This window comes from Mya arenaria, chromosome 2 (genome assembly GCF_026914265.1).
Source record: "Mya arenaria isolate MELC-2E11 chromosome 2, ASM2691426v1".
Classification (NCBI taxonomy): Eukaryota; Metazoa; Mollusca; class Bivalvia; order Myida; family Myidae; genus Mya; species Mya arenaria.
The window spans coordinates 2821967-2842450 of record NC_069123.1 but is presented as its reverse complement, the minus strand read 5'-3'; the positions used below and the strand labels follow the sequence as shown (position 1 = coordinate 2842450).

General features: G+C 33.5%; 1 protein-coding gene across 1 annotated transcript; it reads left to right on the top strand.

Annotated features, from left to right (window-relative positions):
• Nucleotides 1-2044: 2044 nt before the first annotated feature.
• LOC128211655 (eukaryotic peptide chain release factor GTP-binding subunit ERF3A-like) lies at nucleotides 2045-19145 on the top strand. Its single transcript, XM_052916663.1, has 13 exons — nucleotides 2045-2298; nucleotides 4578-4652; nucleotides 5357-5377; nucleotides 6100-6246; nucleotides 6732-6765; nucleotides 7627-7885; nucleotides 8710-8864; nucleotides 9497-9643; nucleotides 10141-10315; nucleotides 10991-11092; nucleotides 12395-12466; nucleotides 13606-13861; nucleotides 14488-19145. The coding sequence occupies exons 1-13, from the start codon at nucleotides 2115-2117 to the stop codon at nucleotides 14529-14531; spliced, it is 1671 nt and encodes a 556-aa protein (XP_052772623.1). The 5' UTR covers nucleotides 2045-2114; the 3' UTR covers nucleotides 14532-19145.
• Nucleotides 19146-20484: the final 1339 nt, after the last annotated feature.

Here is a 20484-nt window from a genome sequence, read left to right as displayed (position 1 = left end):
TGAATCCATATGTATAGTGTATTGCTGGCTATTTAATGTTAATATTAATTAATATCTTATTGGCAAATATTTCATTTCAAACGCTTTTTAGATAATTGAATACCTTTAAACAGCATTTAACTTCGATGGCGTATGCAAAATTAACTAGTGATAGGAATGTGCCTTCCCAATTTTGAAAGTGGCAAAACCCAAACCTGCCTCGCCTTCTCAGACAAGTTTTACGATGAAGATCATCATGTGCCTTAAAGCTGCACTCTCACAAATTGACAATTATGACCTTTTTATATTGTTGTCACAGAATCACCTCATTTTGGCATCAGTTCCTTCAATTCAGTCATATAATTAAGATAATTCACAATAGAACAGATCTCAATTATTCAGTAAATTGCCGAAATTTTCATTTTTTCTTAAGGTGTTAGTAACGCGTTTAGCCATAACGCTGCGATCTGCTCCTTTGTCAGCAGTCTTATATCACTGGCTTCCATACAATAACGCACAAATTGGCTCATTCCAAGATAAAAAAGTTGTCAAAACAATCAATCTGTGAGAGTGCAGGTTCGGCTTTGCGCAACATTTTACGCACGTCCTGCATTTTACATGACATATCGAATGCCGAACCTACAATTCATTTATTTGGTTTCGTTTTTCTCCAATCAGGAATTTCTAGTTCGCGCCTTTACTGAAAATATCGGACCCAATGACAAATAAAGTACCAAAGCGATCATTTGGCAAACTACCAAACACTAATTAACGGTTGCACAGAGGATACATCCGCACCACTTAATTTATATTGTGGCCACAACTTAGTAACTTACGGCCACGACTAAGTAAATTGTGGCCAAAACTTAGTAAATTGTGGCCTCAATTAATTAAGTTACTAAGTCGTGGCCTCAAGTTACTAAGTTGTGGCCACAATATATATGAAGTGTTGCAGATGTCACCTCTGTGCCACCGTACTAATTGGCCTAAAAGACGATTCCAACAAAAATCGAACCTAGATACAAACTTGTGTATCAGGTTTTTGTTATGTTTATGGCGGTTATTTTTTTGCAGAAGATCCACGCCTTCTTGTTTACTTAATAAAATCTCTGAATACAAATAAACAAAGTAATAAAATGAATACTGAGATAAGTTGTTGATTTTTTTAAATTTTAGTTGGTATTGGCTTTCCATTGTATTTACAAGATTGTAAAGAAGCAAATGTTTTCTTAATGACTATAAACACTGGTAGATACTTAGATACTAGCTAGTTTTGATCTGTATATATGTCGTATGTTTTGTTACAGACAGCAATGCGGATTTTGTTGGTACAGCATTTTTAGACTAAAATTCGGTAGCTTCTGGAAATTATGTTGTGTGTATGTGTACAAAAACACTGACATACATACAAATAACATAAATAGCCCGAAAATAAAATTCAACTTGAATTATCACAAAGAGTTCATCAAAATCTAAAAAAGCAGTGTTTAAGAATTTTAAGGATTTTGAATATTGATGTAGTACGAGTTGTTACTGAATGTTATTTCACTTTTTATAATCTCCTGAAAATTGAAGGTTCGGCGTTATTTTGGAAAACGGTGTTAATCGATATGCTTTAATTAAAGTGATCCTGAAGAGAACACGGACTTAGAAATGAGACGGATTTGTCACTATTATACTTTATATACTTTACAAATGTATGCAGAAAGATATGTTAATATAATTATGATGTCTGCAGCCGAAAGGTGTGACCAAATTATCGACGCGAGAGCAATAAAAGCAATGCCCCTTCAACATACATGTATAGACCATATTGTAACAACATTAATAACACAATGCGACGTTTGTTTTGAGACGTTTTGATCAACTCATTATGTACCATATGGCAACGTTTTATATGTTTAATTATATGCATTTTATTTTCTAACTTTCCCTTTGCAAGTTTGTGAATCAGCGGTAACAAGAATAACGTTTAATTTGTCTTAAAATGATAAAATATAATATAAAAGTTACCTATTTATAAAATCTCGAACCTCGAGAAATGATGACACACGTGAAACGTGACGTCACGCTAAAGTCCACATGCTATTGCTCAATCCGAAAATTTCCGGATTTTTAACGAAAATAAACTGAAAATGGAATCTTCAAACAATCAATCTGGTGCGCCCGATGAATGGGACGATGGCATAAATGATGAACAAGTTGATAACAATTTAAATAAGCCTCTAGCTGCTCTCAATATCGACGCACCGGCATTTGTTCCGGGCCAGAATCCATATGCATTTACTTTTGTGCCTACTGGTGTTACATCCAACGATGGTAAATGATTTTAACATCGGCCATTAAGTACACAATGCAGAATTTACAAAATATTTTATGAGTTTGTATTACTGCATCAATATCTGCTTATTTAGGCAGAGTGCCAAAATCGAACTACAAAGTAATTCGGACATTGGAATTTCGGACAGTTGAGTTGAATACAGTAATACAAATACTAATATTTAATAAACTTTATTCATTCAAGACCAGTTGAAATAAAAGTCCACTTGTTTTTATTATTGAACAAATGAAAATGATGAAATGAATGATTTATTTGGTATGTTGGAAAAAAAACACCCAATGACATAAGTTGATACTTGATACATGTACCCACAGACCAGAATGTAAGCTTAACAGAATGTATGATTCAGAGCCACAATTTTGGCTGTTATTACCTATTGGGTCATAATACAACAACTTGTCATGATTCCATTCTTCTTCATATTAAAGGTTATTTATCTTGGCTAGTATGTGAAATATTGTCCTTGTGTCATTTTGTAAAGTGATTGTTAAAGTCTACTGGCACTTTAAAGTGAAATAACATGGTGTTTTTTACATACATTATAAACTTTATTCTAAAAGCAGAACTAAATTTATTAAAAACACTGGACAGTGCTTCCTTTACAAACACAATGCTCTTCAAGGAAAAGAACTGTCGGGATTGATGTGATTCTACACAGCTGTAGTGGTATATACCAGATGGTCAAAATTGTTGTTTCTGAAACGGCTTTAAGTCGATCGTAGTAGCTAAACGCTCTTCAATTTGTTTACTTACCTTCATGAATATGTCTTATATATATTTAGTAATTGGCACATTTTAAAATGTATTTTCGCCAATTATTTATTAATTATTTTAAGATTAAATTTTGATTATAAACAATAGAAATAATATGTATTACAAACAATAGAAATAATATCTAGCTGAGACCTGGGACTAGATCAATTTGCTGGTTAACACTGGATATTCCTGCCATATTTCTGTGTATTATACCTGGGGACATCAATCGTCGTTTTTTTAATCCCGATTGATCAAACGTTGGGTTTTTTTAATCAGGATGGGTCTTTTTTTAAGATAGGGATAATATAGTTTAGATCGATCCCAGTAATTTTTTTACCAGCTAATTGAATGAAATTATGAAGTATCAATTTAATCAAATAATGGTACTAGAAGTCCATCTTCGAAATGCATTTACAGATGAAATGAAATTATTTAATATTCTATCATTGACACCATTTATTAGATAATTTGTATTATCTGTAAAAAATGTATTTACATAAAAAAGTTTTGGCCACAATTATTGTGAGTAATATTGATCTAAAGGTTATACTGGTGTATAAATTTGCACTTTTCCAATACCCCTAAAAAGGGCCTATACAAATAAGGACTGCTTATCAATAAGTTGGCTATTCAAAACACATTTGTGCCAAAGAACTGTCTGTGAGTCTTCCTCATACTTTTGAAAATCCCAAACTTACAATAGTTTAAAATTTTAAGACACGCGTGCTATGCATCTCTAAATTACAACAAGCTAAGACCATAAGAAATAAAACCATATCCAACAGACAGAACCACTCTAGCTGTCATTCATCATAGGGCCTGCGGCATTTGGGGTTCAAAATTACTAATTTGGCGATTATCCCACAAAAAAGTGGGAATAAAACTCCCCCTTTGGCATCAAAAATATGTTTCAGTCACACTAGGGGATGTGACGAGGTCAAGCCATAAGGCAGCCACTATAGGGCGCGGGCAGACCTTTATAAACTCAACAACAAACAATAAGTTGGCTATTGACTGGGAGGTGTAATCTGGCCACTTGCCTATGTGCTATAGGGTTAAGTAATTTTATTTAAAAAAGATCACTTCTCAGTATTTATGTTACACATTTGTAGCATTGTATAGATCAACTGCTGTTTTGCATATTTAAGAAAAATGGTGTATTTACACTATTCATGGACCTATAAACTGTTCAGCTGTTTCTGGAGTTGACAAGTTTCCTTTCCTGAAGTCGGTAGATAATTTAACCTCCTGTGCTATAAATCCAAAAATGAAATATTTTTGTTCCACTTGAAAATATTTTCTGCTTCATATTACCATTCTAAAAATTGATTTTTTTATTTGGAGGTTCTGGTGTCCCTCCTTGAAATGTAGTGTCCTTGGGATCCCAGGACAGTGTTTTTTTGAATGCTGGTATTACTACATGTGTCTTACATGGTGCTAAATATTTACCAAGAAAATTTCAGTTTTGATAATTGCTGTCACATATTATATTTTTCTGCAGGTGCAGGTGACACCAAGCCTGACCAGCCTCCCCCACAGCCTGCCATGGAAGATGATGTGAAAGATGAAGATGACGGTAAATATTAATAGCGATGATTGTTTTATGTTTTGTTTAACTCCATGTTATTCTGTGTTGCAATTGCATGGAAGAGCGTTATGTCTGTGTCAAAGGCTTTTTCAACGGGCTCAACATGTCCTCATTAGGCATTGAGTAAATTACTACCCACTTCCCATAATTTTTTTTGAAAAAATGCCATTGTCAAAATGAAAAATATTGCCCATTGTCTGGTCTGTTTTTTAATGAAAAAGTTGAGATGTTGACCGACTGTTGTGGTGTTGTCAGCCTTGTACTAAAACTTGCACCTTGTCCATAAAACTGTTAAATGTATAAAGATAATATACTCATGCAAGAGACAATACATGTGTAGCAAGGCCCATAAGTCTTTTGATTGTCCAGTTATTATTATATACATCGTGTTTAACTGGAAGAAAACAAAACGTTGTTTGCTTTGGTGCTCTTGTTTTATTAAGAGAATAAGGAATAGCCTTGTAAACAGATTTTGGATTTATCATATCAGATCTTTTCTGAGTTTCGTAGATTTCACTTTGACTTGGAATAAATTATGAAAAATGAATAAAAAACAAAAAGATTATTTTTTTTTTCATCACAATCTCTTTTCAACTTTAAAAAAATGAACCACAATTTTTTATTCAGAACCATAATGAAAGAACAGTCCATATTTGTTTTTTTATACTTAATAATGTTATTTGTATTTGTAGGTGGAGGAGCCAAGCAAGTTGGTAAGTTGTCTCCCCTATTTAGTGATTGCGCAATACCTACTTAGTATTGCGCAATATGAGACCATTTAAATTGGGAGATCATAATTCATTAGATTTATTTGTCAGAAGAGAAATAATTGTGATTGGTTGAATTATAGTTTTGTATAAAAGGAATAAACAGTAATTTTAATTGTATACTAATTATAATAATACAAGTAGTAAACACTCTATACACTGTAATGTAAAATCATGACAGATTTTAAACTTTCAACAATGATGGAATCACGGTGTTCTGTAGATGATTTTAAAGCAGATTACTGGATAGAAGAGATGGAAGACCATCAATGTAATATCTCTGTGATAATTATATTTTCTCTAGATTTTATTTAATGATGTTTAGAATTAAGGAAAAATAAAGAAGAAACATCATTTTAATAGCCTATTTCAGTGATGATTTTCAGACCCATGATTTTGGTGACATTAATGCATTAAGTTTTTATCAATTTATTTTGTGGTCATTAAATTCTAAATCTGCCTAAATGAAATTCCTAGATTTGCATGCACTTTTCAGAATCATGAGTCCCAAGCATTTTTATTTCTTGTTTATGACTGTTCAACCTAAACAGATTTGAAAACCTTGTGCTATGTGATCATTGTGTATGTTAGAATTATGTTGAAAAGAATCACTGTTTTGTGTATAAGAAAATAAAATGTGAAAATAACAAGATTGTTTGATTATCTAGCTGATGACTGGGGTGGAGCTGAGGAGGATGAAGAAGAAGATGACGAGGATATGGATGACGACAGCGAGTGTGAAGTGAAGAAGCCTGTTATGAAGGATAAGATCGTGAAAAAGGCACACATGAATATCATCTTCATTGGCCATGTTGGTGAGTGATTTCTTAAGGGTTAAGGTTTTAAAATAAGTAATCATAAGGTCTTAAAAGTCATGGTTTGTGGTTATACAAGCCGGACAAGTTGGTTACTCCAGTTTCCCTTACAACACAAGTCCAAATCTCTTGTAACATTGGGCCAACAACATTGATTAATAAAATGTTGTAATAACTTGTTTCGCAATCGTAAAATAAAGGAGTTTAAACTAAAAGTCATGGAAAAGGTTTCTCATCAGGCACGTGGATGATTTGTTGTGACTTTCAATAATACTAAATACTTCATACTCGTAATTAATTATATGCTAGCATACTCGTAATTAATTATATGCTAGCGTACTCGTAATTAATTATATGCTAGCAGTCTTCATAATATTGAGGAATAGGACTTGGGCCATTCCCACATGTAAGTGTTTAATGTTATAATTAAATGTTTATGCAGTGGTGTTCATGCAGTTTAAACTGAAGAATGTGTTCCATTTCAGATGCTGGAAAATCAACCATTGGTGGACAAATTTTGTAAGTAACATCTGGGAATATTTCTTACAAATTAGAAATAAATACAACTTAAGGTCAGGGAACAGCTATTTTAAAATTCTCATAAACAAAAAGTGAGGATGGAAGTCGAATATCAGATGTATTTTAAGCCTCCTTTTGGCATCATGATATAATTGCAATTTAAAAATAAACTCCACAGATTTTTGTTCCTCTTTGGTCTCCTTGAAATTTCTCTTCAAAAACATCTTCGAAAAAAAAGATAATTTTGTACATGGTAATTTTTTACTAAATGTTCAGATGTTTCCTATTTAAGAAAAAAAAAGCTATTTGTTTTCTGTGGAATTCTTTTCACATTTTAAAATTCCTTATGTAGGGAACATGGGGAAAACTTAGTGAATCTTTTCCCCTTAATGGACACAGACTCTCAGCCCAAAAATGTCCATGAATCTGTACTGAAAATGGGATAATGGAATTAAAACTCCCATGTTTTAATTTTTGTTAGAAAGCAGTTTGATTATTGCTGAAAGTACAGTGGGTTGGTTATTCGGCCCAGGTAAAAAAAAATCCCCCGCCCTTTTTTGATGAGCATTGAGCACTAAACATTTAGCAAATGTAGGATTATAGTGCCATTCATGAATGTGGCGATAAGTTTGTTGAATAAAATGTTTGAAAACAAGTTGAAAGTTTATATGAATCATGTTAGTATTTCCCCTTCTTGCCAAAAAAACCTATCAAAGGGCCCTGCCACCATTCTCTTTAAGTGGAGAAAAAACCCACTGAAGTAGGCAGTATACTAATAGCCTGATTTATTTACCAGTCCACCTTTAAAATCCCTGTACACTAATATAACATGTAACTGCAAAGTTAGTTGACTGTTTTCAGGTTTCAGACAGGGATGGTCGACAAAAGAACATTAGAAAAATATGAGAAAGAAGCAAGAGAGAAGAGCAGAGAAAGCTGGTATCTTTCATGGGCATTAGACACAAACCTTGAAGAGCGAGAGAAAGGTAAAACCGTCGAGGTGGGACGAGCATACTTTGAGACGGAAAATAAACATTTCACAATCCTTGACGCTCCTGGACATAAGAGCTTCGTACCTAACATGATTGGAGGGGCATCACAAGCAGACATAGCAATTTTGGTGAGAATGCTTGATTACATGTATATTTAAGTTAAATAAAGACTGGATTATTAAAAAAGAAAACACCCAGAATTGTGCAGAAGGTTTTAAGGTAAATTTTGCATGCAGTTTTTAGCTCGACTATTCGAAGAATAGGTGGGCTGTACTACTCGCCCCGGCGTCGGCGTCCGGTTCAAGTTTTAGGGCAAGTTGGGATTTTCACTTATAAGTCCAATACCCTACATTCAATTGACTTAATACTTCACACAGTTGTTCAGGGCCGGCACATGATGAGGTTAGATAACTCCATATTATTCTTTACACAGATTATGGCCCCTGATTGACTATGAAACTTGGGTTAAAGTTTTAGTATTTTTGTATTGTCTTAGCCATGTTGTTGTTAGCAACATCATGCAAATTTTTGTCCTTTGTCGTAACACATATTGTTCCAGATATTCACATGAAACCTTGTATTAAATATTAATGTTACCACACATTTATGTAACTTTTTAACAAGGTCAATAACTCTGCCTACAATAACAATTGTTAAAATATGCTCAATGACAAAAGAATTCATGCAAAAAGCATTCACTTAATCATAATTCAATAACCATTTAAAAAATCACATAAAACTTTGTACACAAGTGTAGACAGGACCATAACTCTGATTTCAATGATTGTCAAGGTATGTCCCTTGATAGTCTGAAAAAGTCATAAAAACTCCAGCTTTGCCTAAAGATAGTTTGAACTCCTGCATTGGCGTGCAGGAAAAGATTATCATTGGAATCTTGTATTGATTCTCGTTTCATCAGTATGGTGATTCTCACCTTGTTATGAATTTTCAGGTAATATCAGCACGAAGAGGAGAATTCGAAACCGGGTTTGAGCGAGGTGGGCAGACAAGAGAACACGCTATGTTGGTCAAAACTGCTGGCGTGAAGAAACTGGTTGTTGTTATTAACAAGATGGATGACCCTACAGTACAGTGGGATGAAGCTAGGTGAGCAGTAGGAGAATTAAAATAAGAACCAGCCACTGGCCAGAATGTAATTCTGTCAGTCCCAATCTTGCAATTTGGTTAATGATGATAGTGCATTCTGTTACTTAAATTCTAATCATGGGATTTTGACATTTTCAACAAACATAATATGAAATTTTGTCAGTTCTATTCTTGCTATTTAGTTAATAGGATTGTTTATTTTGTAACTTTAGCATTATTCTAAGGCTGGGATTCTGACATTTTCAACACATACTATTCTAAAAACAAGATGTTGAAAATTCTCTTAAGATTTGATGAAGAGCTAAAGTATTATTATTATTTTTCAAAATTTGAATGTTTGCTCGACCAAATGTTAAAATTGTTCTCTTTCAGTGGTGACACAAGTTTAACTTTCAATTTATTATTGAATGGCAGAGTTTATTCGCCGTGCTGAGGGGCAGGAGCTAGTGTATACACTATATCCATATGTCTCCAAAGATAAATATAACTAACATAAAATTTAGTTAAAATCTAAGTAAACAAGTGTGGGTTCTACCCAGCAACTGACACGATGTGCTCCTTAGTTTCAAGTCTTATTAAAGGTAGAAACTATGGTATGTTATAGCTTTTAACGACTTTTCTGCATATTTCAGATATAATGAATGCAAAGACAAACTAATACCGTACCTAAAGAAGTGCGGGTTCAACCCTAAAACCGACCTGGTATTCTTCCCCGTGTCTGGTCTCACTGGTGCTTTCATTCGAGAAATACCCCCCGAGAATGTCTGTCCCTGGTACAGGTTAGTATGGTAGACAGCACTATTTAATAACTACTGGACGTATTTCCGTAAAAGATTGTAGAAGTAACTTCAATAAACCTTAAACCTACAGAAACACCACAAATATCAACCAGTTCATATTTATTTCTACAACAACTTTTTGTCAGTTTAAACTTCATTTATTATATTAACTGTTTCAAAGGCAGTTCTATTAACTTATAAAAATCACTCTTGTTGTCACAATGTTGGTACCAGAAAACCCACTTGTCCAGCTTAGTGACCACCAACCAAACTCACACGTGTCCAGGCCTGGAATCTATTGACCATTTTTAATACTGGCTATATTTAAATTCACACAACTAAGAAGCAAAATCAGTTAAATATGATGTTTAGATAATTCAATTTACGGCTAAAATGGATCTTTATTGAAACAACCCTCTGGCAGATGATTTTATATTGTTGCATGTCTCATGGTTGAGATTTTATTTGAAGTTCATGTACATTGGTGTCTGTTTCAGAGGGCCAGCCTTTATCGAATATCTGGACGGTTTACCGCCCATCACACGAGCCCTAGACAAGCCTTTCCGTATGCCTGTAATGGACCGATACAAGGACATGGGAACCATTCTCATCGGGAAAGTGGAGTCTGGCATCTGTGCGAAAAATCAGACATGTTTACTCATGCCAAATAGGGTAGGTTTAGTTTAAAGTTGCGTCATATGTGAAACTTTTTAAGAATAATTGTTATGCCCCTGTTATGGTAATATATTATTCATACTCATTCGTCACTGTAGAATATTCACACCTAGGGTTATAGCTTAAGAGTTATGTAGGGGTGCTGCACCCTGTCATTTTATGGTAGCACCCTTCTGCCCTCATAGAGAGCAGCGTAGACTGGTTCTGCATTTGTAGAGTTAAATGATGCAGATAATCAAATAATGCTTTTGCTTTGGTTAAAACTTAAAATATGATTATAATTTCACACAACATTGGCATATTTTGCAGTTACTAGCTAATATTACTTCAATAAAGCTCAATTCCTGACATTTTCTGTAAAATTCATAATGTTGAAATTTTTCAACGTCTGACACAATGTGCCCTATTCCGTTTGAGCTCCCTCTTCCTTTTATGAAGCACCCTGTCATTTTGATAAACTCGCTAAAACTTGACACTGCGTGTCCGTTTGTGGTAGGGTTGTGTGTGTCTGTATGTTAATGACTTTAAATTGTATTTCAATTTCGATAAAGCTGCTGGCTAACCATTCAAATTGGGCGTAGTTATGTCATTAGAAGAATTTCATGGCCACCTGTCTCTTCAGGTGGATCAAACTAGAAATAATATGACGCCTTATATATATATATATTACAGTGTTCAGTAAAGATCATGCAGTTGTGGTCATATGATGAGGAAACGGACGAAGTTCATCCGGGCGAGAACGTTAAGTTGAAAGTCTCCGGAATAGAAGAAGAGGTGAATAAGATATCTTATTCCGATAATTGCTTTACTGTTTTTCAAAGAAAACTGTGGCGGTATTATCCTGGCATTTAAGTCATATTTGGTTTTACCACAAAAATTGAACCTTGAGCCATTAATCAGTAACTGATGAAACATATGTTTCATTGAAATTGGGCAAGTCTTACAACCTTGGCTGATATAGTTCATGTGTTAACCCTTGTTCTATGATTTGCTAGGACATCTCCTTGTATGTTACTACATAGATTTTCATGGAGAGTAACTAAAAAGAAAACTCATACATGTTTTTACCAATTTGAAGTCTAAGACTTGTTCAGTTTTGACCAGAATGTCCATTTGGAGTTATCGTTAACATTTATATGTGGCATTTACAGTCATCAAAATTATAATTTCATGATTAAGCCTGAATTCTGACAGAGGTACTTGGCATGGAACATTTTAACAAGCCCAACTATATCAAATATGCCAGAATGCATTTTACTAGTGCACAGCTGGTTGGCTCTCACTAATTTTGACCTCGGCATTTACAAGTTATTCAAGCAAAGGCCATCCAGTAGTTCAAGCATTCCCGCTTGCTTTAGGGACCCTTGCTCCTTTTTCTCAAACAATGTCAAGGTCCTTGAAACAGGATCAAGCTTGGGCCTAAAAAAAATAATTGTTTGGTTAGGGTTACATCCTTTTCAAAAATAGGTAGGGTAGTAGGTAGGCTTTTTTTTTTATTTTTTTTATTTTTTTATTAGGCTTGATATAAGAATGTCATTTTCATCATTGGAGAATGGTGTTAAAGTTATCTTCTATATAAGCAATTAAGGTTTTAAACTACATATTGAAAAGCAAAAAAAAAAAGAAAAAATATTATTATTATTTTTTTTTTAGTTTTTCATTTTTTTTTCAAACTGACTATAAAAACGTTAGGGTCGGGGCCTATTCCGTAGGTAGGGTCGGGTAACCCGAACCAAATGTATTTTTTTTTATGCCTTAGCAAACTTATTGTTTTTGGTATAATTTGTGTAATATCTTCACTTTGAAGACCTATAAAGCTATCATCTTTATGATAATCAGGATAAGATTATTTTCTTTAAAAACAAAATTAAGGAAAAAAAATTGACTAATGAAATAAGATCCTTTAGCTTGTAATACTTATTGATCTGACAAATGAGTCACAGATACTGGTTTAAAATAGAAGATAATCTCGAAGCATGGTTTGGATTAGAGTTAAACTGCCTAACAATCCAGTTAAAGATAAAGTTATCTAAACTGTTTTGTCACAGGATCATAATGATCTCTCTTGTGTTGTAGGACATATCTCCGGGCTTTGTAATATGTGCGCCCGATGCACCCTGTAGAACGGGTAGAACATTTGATGCGAAGGTGAGTAGATTTTCTCAAATTTCTCTTGCAATGTCAGGGTTCGAATTAAACTTTGAGGAGCACTCGCAAAATTTTGCGAGTGCATTTTGAGGCAACTCGCAAAATTAAAAATCAACTTGCAATTTTATTATTTGCTTTTATTCCCTTATAATATTGTCTAATTAAAGTAGAAATTTACACCTAAGACATATTATGAATATTAAAAGGTATCAATCTTGAGTGACTCGACTACTAGAACTTATTGATGGCTTATTCTATTTCGGGGGTACGAAAAAACTCATCATATGCTGGCAGCTTTTTGATAACAAAGCTGTCCAATAATTTGACATTGTTCACTTTGTATATTTACCCTCGCCATCGGGTAATTTAATGCCCATTCGACAAGCACGCTACAGATTTCATTAAGTCTGTAAGTATTAAAATCAATAACATTATAAATTTGAAATAAAAAAAAGAACAGTAAATGTAGCGTGGATACTTTGGACCATGAAATATATCGATCGACGAAGTCTACTGTATTCATTTTGACAGTTGGGCGAAAATATATTCAAAGGATGATGGGGTTTACATATAGTGCGCGAAAGCGCTAAATTTAGCCAATGATTGAGCTAGGTGATTACGTCATTCCTATTCACTTTGTATAATGCACGCCTCGGAGCATCCCGGAAAGATTCGAGATAAAACTCGGCCTTTCCGTATTTGTTCTATTTTTGAAAACTTACTAGAGCGGGACTCCGCACTGTCTTCTTTATACTGGTAGTATAAAAATGCCACTTATAGGCTGTTTACACTCGACTTCCTAGCGGAGTTAAGTTCATGTTTATTCTACTTTCCTTTTAACATTTTGTGGTCTAGAAAAAGCCACTCGCAGAATTTTGCGAGCTTGAATAAAAGTCACTCGCAATTTGTAAATGTCGCTCGCATTTTGCGAGTATGCGAGTCTAAATTCGAACCCTGAATGTTGCATATTTAAATGTGTCCAAATTAGCAAAAAAAGACAACACCCCTATGAAAATAATTGCCTTCTGCCAGTGGCTTATATGTGTTTGGTGAATAGCCCTTATTTATCCCTTGTAAATATCTCAAATGGTATTTATATTCTTGTGAAAACATATAATACAAATCCAATCCTATTCCAGATTGTGATATTGGAGCACAAGTCAATCATCTGTGCTGGCTTCAGTGCAGTGCTGCATATTCATACAAGTGCGGAGGAAGCAACCATTACAAACCTCATATGTATATTGGACAAAAAGACTGGGAAAAAGACACCGGCTAGGTTCATTATGCAGGACCAGATTGGTATCGCACGCTTCCATGTGAATGCTGGAGTTATCTGCCTTGAGACATTCGATGATTTCCCACAGATGGGTCGATTTACGCTAAGAGATGAAGGTACGGAGACTTTTCGTATTTAATTTGCTTGTGTGTTTATTTTTGAGGAAAACAAGTTAAGGACTGGCTATAATTGTTTTCATCGTTGTTGTATAGGGGCTAAAACATGCAATATGGGGCTAAATATTTTAGCATTGGGCTATACATTTAGCATGGTGCAAAAAGTTTGGGGATAGGGCTGGAAATATAGCATGATGATAAAAAACATTTTGAAATGCCATGTACATGTGTATCGGACTTAAACTTTTAGCATAATGCAGTGTGGTGCATTTAAGACCCTTAAAGTATGTATACTATTTAAGATTGATTTTGAAAGTTGGCTTTATCATTAATTTTTATTCAAACTAAAATTAATGTTAAACATTAAAAAAAAATTGCCATAAAAATCATGTTTATATCTGATAACCATTACAATTCGGTTATATCTCGGATTAAAATCAAAATTCATGTGTATTCTTATTTCTCAAAATTTTGGTTTTTGGTAGTAATTATTTTAATTGCTTCTGATAACCATTAAAATTCGGTTATATCTCGGATTGAAATCAAAATTCATGTGTATTCTTATTTCTCAAAATTTTGGTTTTTGGTAGTAATTATTTTAATTGCTGATAAATTTTGTGTTTCAGGTCGTACAGTTGCGATAGGCCAAGTTTTAAAGATTGTAGACTAAATCACTCAAAACAGCATATTGACTGACATTGCTATAGAACTTTGATAAAAACAAATAGTGAAAACTGTGTTATGTGGACATAAAGGACTTGAATACTGCCCTGGCACGAAATCATTGTGTCGACCAGAAAGCTTCACATTCTTCAAAAACAGCCACACATCGCTCATAAGCTGTCATGGAACTTACAAGAAGCCATGGTGGACATGTATGTGATCAACGTTGTCACATGATATGGACACATGATCTGCAGAGTGTCACATGATATGGACACATGATCTGCGGTGTATCACATGATGATGACATGTGAATATAAACACTGTGTCACATGATCATGTTATAAATCGTCAAGAAAGACGGACTATGAATATGTCTTTATAAATCGTCAAGAAGATCGCTTAATTGACATGTCTTGGAAAATTGTCAAGAAAAACGCTTAATTGACATAATTTTAATTGGTAATTTTCAAGAAAGACCCATTATGTCACAATAATTTGTTAAGAAAGACACATAATATCTTTATAATTTGAAAGACGCATTATTGACAGGTCTGGTAATACGTCAGGAAAGCACTATTTGTCCTTGACATGTGTTGATCTGATCCACAACTGTCCTATTCAAAAGCTGAGTTTATGTAGCGTTTTTGACCACTCATTTTTTACTGCCAATTTTTAATGAAATTAATAAAATTTAAAAGAAGTGATTTGTGAGGGCTAAAAATCAAAAAAATCATTACTGAATGGTAGAGTTGGATATTTTGGATGATTTCAGATAATACATTTGAATAAATGTAAACAATCAGTGAAAGGAACAGAATTGAACAAGAAAGTTGATAATTTTTGTCAATGATAATAATGCGTATGGTTTAGGCTAAGGAAAGCTTAGTTTTTGGCTTTGTCAAGTTTATGCCATCCGCATTGAAAGTGCTAGAAATGTTCATGTTCGAGGATTGTATGGTTGTAATACAATAATCTTGTGCAGGATATATTGAGCAATGACCCATCTATATTGTTGTTTTATGTTAAGTCTAAACAAGGCAAATCTAATATTGTTGATGTATTGTTCCATAAGATTACATTTTATATTAAGTAAAACATGTAGATAGATAAAGAAGGGCTGAATTGAGTAATTGCGACCAGTCGTTTTAGGAAAATTATCTCATTTTTGAACTTTTCAACAGTCAATTATTCCATGTATAAACATAAAAATGTGCTGCAGAAGTTATACATAAAACTCATGTATGAAATGTTATTTATTTGGTGCTTATCTCACTGGAGATTATGTTTAAATGCTTTTAAAGTTGTTTCACTGCTCAATTCTCATAGTTTCTGGTCTCCTGGGCGCGTTGTGAAACTAGAAGCTTTTTTCGTGTGCAAGTGGCATTCTTTGCTTTTGAAATTATGTTACATGAACCCCAAAAATAGTTATTTCTATACATTTTCTACCAATATCTATAAAATGTGAGGATCTTTTTTTTATACATGATGTTATCTTCTCAGAGCATTGCTATGAAGAGACATATTTAACATAATTAGCAGATTTCATTTTGATTATGAAAAGAGGCTACACAAAGACATTCCTAAATTTATTGTAAATACATAGGATGGCTGACATACTGGTCAAATTAATAATCTTTATGAGGCCAAAAAATAGTTTGTTAGGCGTTTCCCAACCGATTCACACAACTACCTGCCACCTGATTTATTTTTCTAACGTTCATGTAGTCATTTTCTTTTCATTTCTCAATTTGGATTGAGGGGTTTGAAAGTTAAAAAATAAATAAACACCAGGGATGTGATTTGTCCGTGGATTCGCGGAATTCCGCGGATCTAATGCCCCAGGGACTCCCCCCCCCACCCCACCCCCCCAAAAAAAAAAAAAATAATAAAATAAATATATATATATTTTTTTTTAGCTGATTAAAAAAGTTACTAAGGTGCTTTTGGTTGTTAGAGTTGATATACCTGTGTGCTTTAAATTTCAAGTCAGAAGAACCCTCAAAAGAGCTTCTAAAAAGCCAGTTTTCTTCTAAGGCAGTGTGCTTTTGACCCCAAAAGTGCCCCAAGAACCCATGGCTGAAATGGTTTTAGCCCTTCAGTTGCCAGGTCAATCACATCCCTGAACACCACCACACTTCAAAATGTCGGTAGGGTCACCCTGAACAAACTATAAATTATGGTCTAATTGGAAGGAATCCATGTTCAAGTAGACTTACATATGCGATCTTGTTATTGTTTGCCTGTTACATGAACTATTAAAGATTTTAAATTTGTTGTCTGGGAAACTCAAAACCATTAAAGAATTCATGTACCTCATTCTGTCCTCTAAAATCTGCACTCTCACAAATTGACAGTTTTGATCTTCTTTAAAAAAAAAAAATTGTCTCAGAATCCGCTCTTCTTGGAATCAGTGCCTTCAATTCAGTTGTATAAGATGACCCACAATAGAACATATTTCAATTGTGTGTTAAACTGTCGAACAATTCAGTTTTCTTTTAACATTAGTAAAGCTTTTAGTCATAAAACATCAATTTTCAAAGGTAAATATAAAAACTGCGATCTGCTCTTTTGTCAGCAGTTTTATATCACTGGTTTCTAGACATTTACCCTAAATTGGCTCATTCCAGGACAAAAAATAAAAAAGGTGAAAATAATCAGTCGGTGAGAGTGCAGCTTTTACACAGTAGTACAGTCCTGTATAAAGTGTATGATATAAGTTGTTGAAAAAGTGCTTATTTTGCTATGATGACATGGCACCATTATCATGCTGATAATAATGTATTCTTGATATTGAGTTAAAGTGACACTCTTATTCAAAATCAATACATATTCATGTAAAACATGCATACATTTTGAGTGCTACACCCTCAAATAGTTATTAAATAATGCACTTATGAAAAATATTAATTACTATTAACAATATTATAACCATGTATTTAATAGCTGAAAACTCAAAAATATTAAATGATTGGTGAATGCTAAAAGATTTACTGCGATCTACTATAGTCTCACAAGGAAGCAACACAGTGTTTTCTGCACATTTCTTTCAAATTAGTAAGTATCTCCTATAAGATCTATTGTTTTCGACATTTATTCATCCTTTTTGTTATATTAAAACAATTGCATTAAATGTGTTAAATCTTAATTTTGAATAGTAGTGCATCTTTAAACTTTTAAGGCTTTTAGTTGCTGCCATATCACCAGTCTTTGCTGTTAACATACTGTAGTTATAAGAATAGACAAGTTCATAGCCAACTCAGTTGGAAAAGTAAATTATTGTTATCTACCATGCTTTTTGTATATTCAGCCACTGTTATAAATATAAGTGAAAGTCGTTAATCATGTTTCATGTTCAAATTGAATACATTGTATGTTAATGCATGTTTAAAGATGATTTAGTTGTGCAAAATAGCCTCAAGTCCATGCAAAATTTTATGAACAAAATTTATTTTGGTTTCAATGAGAGAAAAAAAGGAATTATCAGTATTGTTTGTAGAAATAAAGATTGTGTGGGAATGAAAATATTGCATTGACATCTCGTCTTAAGTTGATACTAAATTTAAAGCATTTTTTTTTCATTAGAATACGCTGTAAAATGTAGGTTTAAAAAATACTGTGAAAGGTGTGTAGTTTTTGTTGCAATATTTCTGGGTAAAATCAAAACCTTGTTGTCACAATGATGCACATGAGGTTCTCTTGTGGGAAGAATCGACAGGGGAGCTATATATGTATATTGCTATTAATTTTAAGTTTATCTTACTTTGTCGGTCTTGACTTAAAAAGTTCAATATTGAGCCTGAGGGTGTTTGACGTAGCTGCATTCTGCTAATCTCCATGTGAAGTTTGATGACTGTCCAAGGTTATAATTGCATTCGTGTTGGTTTTGACAAACTGCATTTATCGTAGCAATAAACATCTACTAGTAATATCTTATACTTCAGAAAAGGTCTTCTTGTATTTCCTTGTTGGCATTCAAGTTTTGTTGCCAGGATGCGAAAAGGTTGGAAGTGGCAAAAAAAGAAATGGATGATACCTTTTCACTTATCACCTCACACACATAGCAAAAAGGGAATAAAATGTTGTCCCATTTCCACGCCATTGTAAAGCAGAAACTAACAAGGTGATTATCTTGAATTTTGTATGATATTTAATACATGTAGTTCAATTCTACATGTAGTTCAATTCGCCTATTTTTTTTGAGGGGGGTAGGGTGATTATTATGTGTACAATGAAATTAAGTTATACACCATTACTTTACTATATATGTGTTCGATAACACATCAAGTTATACTGTGTAAGTATCAGGTTGTTGATTTAAAATAAGTTTCTGATAGTTATTCATTTACTTTAGCGAGAGCTTAGTGCAAAAGGGACCTAACTCCTTATATTTTAATATGGAGTTTTGTCCTTGCGTCTGAGCTCATGATAGGAACACGTGCTGCCCTGTAAGATATATTTATGTACATTATTTGTTTTCTGTTTGTTATTTGAATGATGGAAAATCGTGTATCTGTTCATTTCTATGGAGTTAAAATCATTAATTATTTGTCTTCATATGTTGGGGAAGGTCCCAAATAATTATCTGCAGTAAATAATGAATAAAGTTTTATTTATGATAGTTGTTTCGTTGTTCTTTATGTAGAGGCATGCATTCAATGTTACAATGATAAACATGTCACGTAAGCCATGCAGTGCTTTCATCTGCCACAAGTATGTATATTTTTTAAATCCACAATAGAAATAAAAAATGGGGGTGGGGGAGATGTATATATGAATGAGCTTGTTGGTCAGGTTGATGGGAACTTAAGAGTAAGCTAGTTGATCCGTCATTTTTTTAGGAAAGTTTTTATACCCGTCGAATATTCAAGGTAATGAATGTTGGAATACGACAGAACTTTCAAAATAAAAGACAGTTTAAATCATTAGCTATGTATCACGTGATCAATGGCCAATTGATTTGAATGGTTTGCAGCTTATTGTAAAAGGACAATTCTGTAAATATATACATTGTATTTCATTCAACAATTTTTGGAAAGGTAAATTGTTTACCACCAACCACCAAACAATTCTTCATATTTTAAAAAGAAATTGACATGGTAACATTTTAAAGTTAAATTTTGAATATCAGTATGTATACGGTATTAGTATAATCAAGAAAGAACAAACATTTCCATTGTTTGAAGCCGACATGCTCCAAATGTATCATATTGAAAATACCAAGATATAAAAACAATTGACATTTTTCGCTTGTTTCCATAATTTATGGTTCACAGCAATATGAAATGAAGCGCACGCAATGATCATACTTTAATGAGGTTGTATACATACGATATTCATGTTTCAAACAATGCTTACATGTGCTCGGTCTGTTTACAACCATTTAGAATGACACTCGTCTAAATGTCGCCTCTGATTACTCGGAGCTTAAAGAAATCCTTCCCGTGTACAATAAAATCCATAAATTTAGCGGCATATCATCTAAACATTCTCGTACCGCAGAGCGATGATGCTATGCATACAACAAACTTATCTTTATCAAACCTCTGATGAAAGAGAATGCATCTAAACTGAGGAGCGTGTCGCAGTTTTTTAATCTTGCTCCATACTGTAAAAAAGTGAACAACCAGAAAATGATGCAAACCCCGGTACAAGTAGCCAAATTAAGAAATTCATTGACTATATTTCCCAAAAATGAATCCTTGGGCATTGAACAAGCCAGTTTATATTACCAAGATAACTAACTACAAAGACCCTCTTGTACAGAGATACATGCTTACATAATGAAAGACACAGAACGTCATAAAACAACAAAGAAAGACTGTCATCTGCTGTTTCTAATGTTAATATATTACAATTTAAAGAAGAATGCAAATATAAGCTGCAACCATTCACGCATGCCGAAGAAATATGTTTTGCCTTTAGCATAATTTGTTATTTACGGAAATAAAAACAAGTCA